The sequence below is a fragment of the Eleginops maclovinus genome, chromosome 7 (genome assembly GCF_036324505.1).
Source record: "Eleginops maclovinus isolate JMC-PN-2008 ecotype Puerto Natales chromosome 7, JC_Emac_rtc_rv5, whole genome shotgun sequence".
In the NCBI taxonomy this organism is placed as follows: Eukaryota; Metazoa; Chordata; class Actinopteri; order Perciformes; family Eleginopidae; genus Eleginops; species Eleginops maclovinus.
In genome coordinates this window covers 1,155,895-1,167,900 of record NC_086355.1, presented here as the reverse complement: position 1 = coordinate 1,167,900, position 12,006 = coordinate 1,155,895, and the positions used below count along the sequence as shown (strand labels likewise).

The following is a 12,006-nucleotide window of genomic DNA, read 5'->3' as shown; positions in this document are numbered from 1 at the left end:
ACCTGGAGTATATATCAGTTCAAAATCATACCTTTGCATCTTCATCATTAACCGCTGAATCCGTGGAGACATTTCATTCAGATTCTTTTTGATGATGGCGACCAGCGGTCGATGATCAGTTTCGACTGTGAAAGACGGCAGGCCGTACACGTAGCTATGAAACCGCTCCAAACCATACGCCAGTCCCAAACATTCTTTTTCGATCTGAGCGTATCGGCATTCAGTTTTTGTCATAGCCCGAGATGCATAGGCTACCGGTTTCCAGTGCTCACCCTCAGCCTGGAGTAGAACGGCACCAATACCATCTTTGGAAGCATCTGTAGACACTTTTATCCTCTTCGTGTGGTCATAAAATGACAACACAGGTGCTGTGCTCAGTGTGTCCTTGAGTTTTTGCCACTCATGCTCATGTTTCACTGTCCATTTAAACTCACAGTCCCTGTGCAGAAGCTCTCGTATGCATGACGTCTTTGCTGTCAGATTGGGAATGAATTTACCTATGAAATTCACCATCCCCATGATGCGTAGCACCCCTGTCTTGTCTGTGGGCCTTGGCATGTTCTGTATTGCATGTATTTTGTCTTTATCTGGTTGGACACCACGTGCAGACAGCTTGTCTCCCAGGAAGAGGATCTCTTGAACGCCAAACTCACATTTACTCTTGTTGAGTTTCAGTCCATACTTTTGTATGCGTTCCATAACTCTGTTCAGCCTCTCGTTGTGCTCTTGGGCTGTGGAACCCCATACGATGATGTCATCAATGTAGACTCGAACTCCATCCAAGCCCTCGATGATCTGCTCCATCGCTCTGTGAAATATTTCAGGTGCTGACTTGATTCCAAAAGGCAGCCTGAGAAAGCAGTGTCTGCCGAAGGGCGTATTAAAGGTACAGTACTTGGTGCTGCTTTCATCCAGTTTCAGCTGCCAGAAGCCTTGTGAGGCGTCAAGCTTTGTGAAGTAGTTGGCACCTGACATTTCACTGATGATTTCTTCACGTGTAGGTATTTGATAATGTTCACGCTTTATGCTCTCATTTAAGTCTTTAGGGTCCATACATATTCTCAACTCACCATTCTTTTTCTTTGTGATGACCAGTGAGTTGACCCAGTCTGTAGGCTCATTAACCTTTTCGATCACTCCTAGCATGATCATTCTATCGAGTTCTTTCTTTAGGCAGTCTTTCAGTGGCGCCGGAACTCTGCGTGCTGCATGCACAACTGGTTGGGCTCCTTCTTTCAACTGTATTTTATATGTGAAGGGCAAAACACCAAAACCCTTGAAAACCTCTGAAAAGTTCTGAACAATTGTGTCCATAGAGTCATTTGTTGGGTTTATGGTTGGGATGATGCGATACACTCTTTTCACAAGCCCCAGTTCTTCACAGGCTCTGTCACCCAGAAGTGATTCACGTCCCTCATTCACAACAAAGAAGGATAGGTGGTGCACTTTTCCTTTAACTGTGACACTCAACCTGCATGTGCCCAAACATTTGATTGGCCGCCCATTGTAGTCTTTCAGTCCAGATTCTTTTCTTTTTATTTGTGGCTTATCTTTCATTGCCTTCACATCACACATGCTTATGAGATTTGCTTTTGCACCAGTGTCCAATCTCATGGTGACTACAGTCCCATTTATCATTAGAGGAGCTATCCACTTATCTTCTGTAGTGACATCATTTACATTGTCTGGTTTATTTATTTGTTCACTTTCACAATTCACCATTCCAACAAAGAACGTGTCACTTAGATCAGGCTCGTCTATTAAGTTTACAGTTTTTCCTTTCTTCCACTCTTTCTGTTTGGAGAAGCATTGTTTAGCAAAATGATTCTTGCCTTGGCAAGTAGAGCATTGCTTACCAAACGCTGGACACTGTCTAGGCTTGTGCTGTGAGCCGCAGCGCTTGCAGTTTATCATCACGTCCTCCTGCTGTGCAGGCCGGGTCTGTGTGCGCCGTCCCCGCTGATACGACACTGCTCCAACCGCTGCTGCGCTGTCGCTCTGCGCCGAGGCGACTGCAGACATCTCGCTGAACGTCCTCACGTGCCTTTGGGACAGCTCACTGGCCTGGCAGATCTTAATGGCTCCTGCCAGCGTCAGCTCCATCTCCCGTAGTAGCCTCTCTCTGACCTTATTATCCGCCACACCGAATACAATCTGGTCCCGGACCATGGAATCCGTCAGCGCCGCGAAGTTGCAGGACTGCGCCTTTAGCCGCAAGTCCGTCAGGAAGCTATCGAAGGGCTCTTGCTGGCGCTGTGTATGAGACCGAAACACGTACCTCTCGTACGTCTCGTTCTTCTTCGGAGAACAGTGAGTATCAAACTTGCTAAGCACTACATCCAACTTTACATTATCTTCAGGACCGTCAAACACGAACGTGTTAAATACTTCTATGGCCTGTGGCCCTGCTATTGTTAGCAGCAGCGCTACCTTTCTTGCTTCCGGCTTTGCCTCGAGTCCCATAGCAGAAACATAAAGGTGAAACCGCTGTTTGAAGGTGCGCCAGTTCTCGTCGACATTCCCCGTCAGTTTCAAACTTTCCGGTGGTTTTAAATCCATGTCGCCCATTCGAGTTTACTCCTGGTACCATGTCATGTTCGTGTTCCAAGGATGAGGCCGTGTTGATAGCAAGTAACTTAGTTTAATGTCTCACGTTCTTTATAACATACATGTGGCTTCATGCAGTCTTGCTCCGGTCCCTTAATTGGTACGGTAAGCTGACTACTAACCAGTACTGCCGACTAGCGGTCAAACATGTAATAACATCTAATCATAACAGTAATCATTACCAATGTGTGCCCCCCTAAGGGGACATAGGTCCGTTCATAGGGGCCCCCTGACATATGCCAAATGTTGTTTTTTCCCTCTCCTATCACCCAACATTCCTCTTACCCAACCTATGACCTCAGAGAGTATCTACCTTTGTATATCACCAGATTTAATACATCACAATAACCAATAAACAGAAGAATTGTTGAATAAAATACCAGAACCAGAACCGCCACGACTACTTCATCAGATGGAGATGGTGACATCATAAGAGGGCGAAGCAGAATGCGCCCTGGACCCAAATCAGTCGACGTCAGCCGATGGAAGAAGACGGGAATACGCCCATGTGACGACAAGGGGCCAGTTGTTTGTGCGCGAGGGCGGTTTGTGAGCCCCACTACCAACGGAAAGAGAGGGATTGTGTTTTTAAAGTAAAAGTACAAGTAATCAGATCTTGAGTAAAGTACAAGTACTCAGGTCTTGTACTTGAGTAAAGTAGAAGTACTCAGGTCTTGTACTTGAGTATAGTAGAAGTACTCAGGTCTTGTACTTGAGTAAAGTAGAAGTACTCAGGTCTTGTACTTGAGTAAAGTAGAAGTACTCAGGTCTTGTACTTGAGTAAAGTAGAAGTACTCAGGTCTTGTACTTGAGTATAGTAGAAGTACTCAGGTCTTGTACTTGAGTAAAGTAGAAGTACTCAGGTCTTGTACTTGAGTAAAGTAGAAGTACTCAGATCTTGTACTTGAGTAAAGTAGAAGTACTCAGGTCTTGTACTTGAGTAAAGTAGAAGTACTCAGGTCTTGTACTTGAGTAAAAGTAGAAGTACTCAGATCTTGTACTTGAGTTAAAGTAGAAGTACTCAGGTCTTGTACTTGAGTATAGTAGAAGTACTCAGATCTTGTACTTGAGTTAAAGTAGAAGTACTCAGATCTTGTACTTGAGTTAAAGTAGAAGTACTCAGGTCTTGTACTTGAGTAAAGTAGAAGTACTCAGATCTTGTACTTGAGTTAAAGTAGAAGTACTCAGGTCTTGTACTTGAGTTAAAGTAGAAGTACTCAGATCTTGTACTTGAGTTAAAGTAGAAGTACTCAGGTCTTGTACTTGAGTAAAGTAGAAGTACTCAGTTCTTGTACTTGAGTAAAGTAGAAGTACTCAGGTTTGGTACCAAGTCCTTCAGCCGCTGTCTCCGGAGCCTGATAAGGATGTGTGTGTAGAAAAGGCCACAAGCTCTAACTGATGTGTGCTGGGTCCAGGTTCAAGGGCGTATCGCACTCTCAAATCTACCCAGAACATGCCGGGACCCTGCCTGCCAATAGCTTTGCCGATATCTGTCTTCATAGGTTATTGATCAGGGGTCTCCAAACTACGGCTCGGGGCCCAAATGCGGCCCAAGGTCCATTTTAAATTGGCCCACAGCAAATTGTAAAAGTATAATAGAGTATGGCACACACCTGAAACTTGAGCTTGGCTTATATTGGACTTCTTAAATACATATAAAAAAATATTACACAGTAGTATTTATGTATTAATAAGCTCAATTTTCTAATAAATTTAGTCAATTAAAGTTGAGAATATTTGCTAACAAATGTAAACTTATTTGCACAAGAAGCTTGCAATATACCCTTCATATTTCCTCGTTTTAAACAACCTGAAGCTTCTGTTTTACGGAATGAACTGCCAACAGAATAATTTAAACCCTATGGAGAGCTGTGATTACCTCAGTTTTTTTTTTCTTAAATCATATTCAAGGATCAAGCATTATTTACCCACATTTGATTGATTTTGTTAACTCCTAACTTAGTTTATGAGCCAGTATACCTCACATCGACTGAGTGGCCCAGTCCTTTCTATGTTTTTTTTAGATGTGGCCCTCAGTGGAAAAAGTTTGGACACCCCTGTTTAAGAACAGTGAGTCAGCTTAGAAACAGACAGCGCTCCACTGTTAGTGTGAATTTATCAAATGTGATTCCACGTCAGTTACAGCTTGTCACACAACATCAGACCGATAGAGTATTCAACACGCTGAAACTAGCTTTATTAAATGTCAGGTCGTCAGGAGGAAAGACATTTTAAATCAATGAGTTTATCACCAAGCACAATCTGGACTTTCTGCTTTTAACTGAAACTATTCTTATAGAATCAACCCCTCCCAACTTTAGTTTTATGAGTCAGGCAAGAATGCATAAGAAGGGGGGGGGGATTCTGTTCAATGATTCCCTTCAATGCAAGCAGACCTCTTATGGAGTCTTCCCATCTTTTGAATATGTGGCTCTTCAGCTGAAATGCTCCTCTCGAGCTATGCTCCTAAACATCTATAGACACCCCCCCCCCCCCCCCCAAATACTGTGCAAGCTTTTTTGATGACTTTGCTGAACTGCAGTCTATAGTGTGTATTGACATTGACCGTCTAGTCATTGTTGGTGATTTTAACATCCATGTGGACACCCCCCAGGACAGAGGGGCTAAAAAACTGTTCTGTGTTCTTGATAACTACGGACTGACTGATGGTTCCGACGCACAACAAGGGGCCCACTCTGGACTTCATCACCTCACAGGGTCTGAACATCTCTGAGGTTACGGTGACAGATGTTGCTCTCTCTGATCAGCCCTCTGTTTCTTTGAGAGCTCTATTTCTAATCATACAACCAGAGATTACCACAAAAGGAACTTATCTGAAAACACACGGGAGATGTTTGTTCACAGTTTCTCTCCCACACTAGCCCTCGCTAACATCTCAGTAAATGAGCTAGTCGATCTTTTTAATTCAAAAATTAAATATGTCATAGATGCCACTGCTCCCACTCAGGTGAAGGAGGTACAGTATGTGGCAAGAAAATATGTCCATGGAGAAAGGCCATGAGCGTGAGAACAGAAAAAAGAGACTAGAAAAGCTGAACGCAGGTGGAGAAAAACAGATCTCCAGGTTCACTTTGAAATAAGATAAGTTAAGATGTACCTTTATTAATCCCCGTAGGGAAATCCAACTGTTTAAGCAGCAACAGAGAAGAGAAAGAACAGGACCGGTTCACACAGGATATGAAACACACATTAAAATAATATAAAAAATACAGATAAGTAACGAAAGTATTGTTCAAAATATACAAGTGTGTGTTTGCAGAAAGAGGGCAGCTTGGTGTGCAGTCCGGTTACTGTCAGGGGGTCTCATGGTGAACCCCTTGGTGTGCAGTCCGGTTACTGTCAGTGGGTCTCATGGTGAACCCCTTGGTGTGCAGCCTGGTTACTGTCAGTGGGTCTCATGGTGAACCCCTTGGTGTGCAGTCCGGTTACTGTCAGTGGGTCTCATGGTGAACCCCTTGGTGTGCAGCCTGGTTACTGTCAGTGGGTCTCATGGTGAACCCCTTGGTGTGCAGCCTGGTTACTGTCAGTGGGTCTCATGGTGAACCCCTTGGTGTGCAGCCTGGTTACTGTCAGTGGGTCTCATGGTGAACCCCTTGGTGTGCAGTCCGGTTACTGTCAGTGGGTCTCATGGTGAACCCCTTGGTGTGCAGTCCGGTTACTGTCAGGGGGTCTCATGGTGAACCCCTTGGTGTGCAGTCCGGTTACTGTCAGTGGGTCTCATGGTGCACCCCTTGGTGTGCAGTCTGGTTACTGTCAGGGGGTCTCATGGTGAACCCCTTGGTGTGCAGTCCGGTTACTGTCAGGGGGTCTCATGGTGAACCCCTTGGTGTGCAGTCCGGTTACTGTCAGGGGTCTCATGGTGAACCCCTTGGTGTGCAGTCCGGTTACTCTCAGGGGGTCTCATGGTGAACCCCTTGGTGTGCAGTCCGGTTACTGTCAGGGGGTCTCATGGTGAACCCCTTGGTGTGCAGTCTGATGGCTACAGGCACAAAGGAGTTTCCCAGCTGTTAGTGCTGTGCCGAGGTGGGTTGAGTCTGTGGCTGAACGTACTCCTCATCTTCACTAGCTCTGCATGGGGGGGGGGTTATCCAGTATACTGTCCAGTTTCCTCCTCCTCCATAAATATAATCTATAAAGGAAAACTTGGCTTTTATCATTTGGAATTAAAAAAGGCACGACAGTCTTTCTTCTCTGACGTCATCGCCAAAAACACAAACAACTCACGTGCCTTGATTGCTACTGTTGAGAGACTAACAAACCCCCCAGTGTCAGTAGCCTCTGGACTGCTATCCACCAGGGCCTGCAATGAATTTGCTTCCTTCTTCACTGACACATTTCAGAAAATCAGACAGGCAGTCGGTGTTTCTTTAGGACAGCAAATGTGTTGTCCTTGTGTCCACTTAAAATCAATTCAAACACCATGACATAATTCCATCAGATTAATGATAAAGACCTAAAGCAGTGGTTACCAAGCAGGGGTACCCAGACCCCTGGGGGTACTTGAGGGGATTGCAGGGGGTACGTAGACAGATTTGGGATTGCAATTTATTTCCACACACAAAAGGGAATAAATCGTATCAATGCTTAGGAACCTGAGACCTGCCAAAAGAATCATGGGGCTCCTGCAATGGAGGCATCCTATGCTGTGGCATGAAAACTGCAGTTATTAAACCACTCTTAAAAAAGAATAATCTAGACCAGTAGCTCTCAACTGGTCAAGCCTCAGGACCCACTTTTTCCTTTGTCAATCAATCACGACCCAAAGATGGACTTCGAACCAACCCTGGAAACTCACCACACGTGAAAAATATGACATGTTGAAAACCCAACCCCTGAGATGTAAACTACACATTCTGGTACTCTGAGAAGAAAATAAATACATCTATTAGTACCCAGCATATTTAATCATATTTATCTTGTGTTACTTTGTTCTGACGGCTGAAGCTGCTGCTCCTCACAGAGAGAGGAGAAGCTGTGTGGATTACTTTAAATTGTGGATAAGGGTAGATAGCCCCCCCATTGTTCTGTGGGTCAAAATGAAAGACAGCCTACACATTTTTCCGTTATTATTAATATATATATATATATACAGTGGACGAAATAAGTATTTGATCCCGTTGCAACCAACAAGGATTCAGGCTCCCACGGACTGGTTAAAGAAGTCCTCTCGCTTTTAGAAAGTGCTCCTGATGTCACCTGGATAAAACACACCTGTCCACAGTCAATAAATCAGATTACAACCTCTCCACCGGGGGCCAGACCAGAGACAGGTCTTGTGCTCATGGTGGAACTGATGTCTAAAGACATCAGGGACCAGATAGTAGACCTGCACCAGGCTGGAATAGAAGACAAGACCACCAGCAGCAGCCTGGTGAGAGAGAGAAAACTGGTTTGATTATTAAAAGATGGAAGAGGCACAAAATGACCATCAATCTCCCTCGGTCTGGGGCTCCGCATCTAAGATCTGGCCTCTAGGGCCATCAATGATCATGAGAAAGGTGATGGGTCAGCCAAGAACTACACAGGAGGGACTTGTTAATGTAGACTTGTAGGGGCTTGGCCTGGGAACTGGAAGGTCACCAGTTCAAGTCCCCGAAAGACCAAGTGCTACCATGGTGTCCCTGAGCAAGGTACCATTCCATACAGTGCTCCCTGGGTGCCATACATATGGCAGCCCACTGCTCCTAACACTAGGATGGGTCAAATGCAGAATTTGAATTTCCCCTCTGGGATTAATAAAAGAACATCTTTTCTTTAATGATCTGAAGGCAGCCAGTCAGTCACCAAGAACACTATTGGTAACACACTGCGCCGTAATGGATTAAAATCATGCAGCTCCTCAAGGTCTCCTGCTCAAGAAGACACATGTACAGGCCGTCTGAAGTCTGCCAGGGATCCTCTGAAGATCCAGAGAAGGCTGATGAGAAGGGGATGAGGTCAGATGAGACCACCATCAAGATCTTTGGCATCAACTCCACATGTCCTGTTTGGAGGAACAGAAATGCTGCCTATGACCCAAGAACACCATCCCCCGCGTCCAGCATGGAGGAGGAGACATGATGCTTTGGGAGGTTTCTCTGCTAATCAGAATCTGAATCCCTCTATTCGTCCCTCAGAGGGGAAACTTTCTTTTTTATCTCTCCCTGAGACACCGCGGGGGCAGCAGCCTGTTACTGAAGGAGCTGTACAGTGGGCTGATAACCTCCTTCCCTCAGCGAGGACGCTGAACATGGGACATGGATAGGTCTTCCAGCACGACAATGACCCAAAACATACGGCCAAGGCAACTACGGAGGGGCTACAGTAGAAGCCCATTGAGGTGAGGGAGGGCCTAGCCAATCTCCAGACCTCCATCCCATAGAACATCTGTGGAGGGAGCTGAAGCTTCCAGTGGCCAACCATCAGCCTCCACACCTTAAAGGTGCCACAGAATGGAAAACTGTATTCACCTTGGCATAGTGGAATAAGGAGAGCTCGGTACACTGAGCTGATATACCGTGAACCTCAAACACCGTGTTTCCTCCTTCACTTTTTTAATTAGAATGGGAGGATGAAACCCTCTTTATTAGTCACACACATGCACACAGCAGAACACACAGTGAAATTGGTCCTCTTCATTTAACCGATCCTAGTACTGGAGCAGTGGGCAGCTATTGTGCAGCGACTGGGGAGCAATGGGGAGGGGGGATTGGAGGTGTCCGGTGCCTTGCTCAAGGGCACCACAGCAGGGCCTAGGAGGTGAACTGGGACCTCTCCAAGCAGCAGTCCACCTTCCATATTTCAAGTCTGTTTGGGGACTAGAACCAGTGACCCTACGATTCCCAGTCCAAGCCCCTACTGACTGAGCCACTGCTGGACTGACTGAGCCACTGCTGGACAAATCACATGCAAATCATGAATATGCGTATCAGAGTGGTACAACGGCGAGTTACAACACTCCCTGTGTGTGACACACGGTAGTCCAGCCCCAACATCTGCACACACCAGCTGCTGGAAACACTAACACTTACCACTCCGTAACGCTGCTCTCCAATCTCCGACCAACTGGCTGTTCTTCAGATCATCGGTTTCCTCCTCCGATAAAGACTCAGACATGTGAGGTTGGATGCCAACAGCCTCCATGGTTCATCTCTCACAGTTTCACAAGCTTCACTTACTTCTGTGGGCTCTGAGGCAGCCATGGAATGCTCATGTAAACCAGCCAATCAGAGCAGAGCTCGTCATCATTATTTAAATGAGCCCCAAATAATTCAGCGCGTTTCATATAGGACCAAATCATAGGGTAGTAAACGGGCCTGTGAAACCACAGCTGGACATTTTTTGGATCAACCAAAGTTAAATACCTTCTTTGTAGAGAACACTTTAAATACCAGACAGATGCTTTCTGTGGGAGGATTTTGAGATAATCTGCAGAGAGGAGAGGACAAAAATCCCTCCTGAGATGTGAGCAAACCTGGAGACCAACTACAAGAAGCGTCTGACTTCTGACCTCTGTGCTCTCCAACAAGGTTTTCTCCACCAAGTACTAAGGCATGTTCAGCAAGAGGATCAAATACTTATTTCACACAATTAAACGCAAATCAATGTTTATCTTTTTTTAATCTATATTTCTGACAGATTGTTCATTTCTGTCCAAGTGGGTAAACTAACTAAATTGGCAGGGGATCAAATACTTATTTCCTCCACTGTATATAAATATACATAATGTATATCAGGCATGCAGCACACACACACTGTAAACTTCAACAAGTCACAATCTCAGTGGGTGTTGTGTTCAGGTAACATCAATAAAACATGAGGAAAGAAGAAGACTCAGAGGGCAGAAATTAAAGTAAACCTCACCCAAAAAATCGAATTGTTTTATCTGTTAATTACTGCTGTAGTTTGGTATGGATTAATAAACCCTCCACTGATCTATATAATCTAAATTAATACAGATGATATCCTGTTGTCTCTCTGTAAATAAAGCTCTCATTATCTTAATATCCATATTTTCGGGTATAAATGTGAAATATAAATGTTGAAAAACCTCCTGTGGATCCTTTAAAACGTTTATAAAATAGTGCTTATGTTAGATTTTTAGACATTTGAGTGAAAATGATAGAAATAAGTTTGGATAAACGATAATTGTATTTTTTTACACTGATGTATTTAGGGTCTGTATTTATGGTCAAAACACTTCAAGGCTGGAGTCCCAGACGGTCGGATGTTTGACATTTATAGAGACTTATGGATTGAATCTCCTTTAATGACTTCCATTTCCTTCACTGAGTTTCACTGTTTTGTAAAGCTTTGTCAGGGTCTGTTCTTCTGCAGTTTCATCTGGAGATCTGTTCTAAATACCTTCCTTTTCTGACAGAAAGCATAAAGCTGTTTAGAAAGAAGTAAGAAGGGTCTTTGTTAAGGCAATGCTCAGAGGGGCGTATGAAATAAAGCCTCCTCATGCACTGAGGAGTGTTGTGTTCAGGTACAAACAGAAACCTTATAGTGGATCCATTTAATCATTAATACTGAAACAGGTTTAGGAGACTATGAATAAGACAGCTGCAGGACTAACTTTGAACATTGGAAGTTTGTTTATTAATTGGGGGGAAAATTAAACCTAGAATATTCTGATTAGTGAGACGCCTGATAACTCCAGGGTCTTCTGGTTCTGGACTTTTATTTTGGAGGGATTTGGAGGCTGTGGCAGCGGGGTGTGGTCAAAGCGCTCAGTACTGGACTGATGGGAGTGGCTGGACCGGACACCAGACAGCTGATCAGAATCAGGTAATGAGTCACTGAATAAAAACATGGTGACCTGGTTCTGGTCTCTGGCAGTGAGTTGGGTCCTGGAGGAGGGAACACCAGTCCTACCTGGCTAGCCATAGTGTGGTCTTTGTTTTGTTGTGGACTGCTTTACTGGTGTTTGTTTTTGGCCTCTGATTAAACCCTCTTTGCAAACGTCCCTCATCTCGTTCCGTCCCCCACCACCATTATTTTACTGTCATTATATTTCAACCAAGTCTGAACTGAAGCTCAATAAATCATCATTGATCTAAGGTTATTTCTCCGTTTGAGTTCTGATTTGTGTGAATCTAAAGGGTATTAAAGCAGCGGAGGGTTTCCCTTTTGATCTGAGAGGGTGAACCTTGTTGTGTCCAGAGACAAACAGGAGACTTCAGTCGGCGTAGTGCATGATGGACTCCACGTAATTCCCGGGGAAGAGGCCGGTCATGGCGTTCATGACTCCCTCGTACCAGCCGTCCTCATTCTTCTTGATCACGTAGATGATGGCGCCCTCCTGAAACGAGAGCTCGTCCTCTTTGTCTGCAGAGTAGTCGTAGATGGCCACCACTGCAGGGACACACAGTACCATCATTACTACGCAGCTTGGAT

At 44.8% G+C, this 12,006-nt stretch overlaps 1 protein-coding gene across 1 annotated transcript in view; it reads right to left on the bottom strand.

Annotated features, from left to right (window-relative positions):
- Positions 1-5,710: 5,710 nt before the first annotated feature.
- Positions 5,711-12,006, bottom strand: part of LOC134867505 (abl interactor 2-like) — a 28,724-nt gene continuing 22,428 nt past the window's right edge. The window contains 1 exon segment of the mRNA XM_063888125.1: positions 5,711-11,964. Within this exon segment, the coding sequence (XP_063744195.1) occupies positions 11,789-11,964 (176 nt within the window). The 3' untranslated portion in view covers positions 5,711-11,788.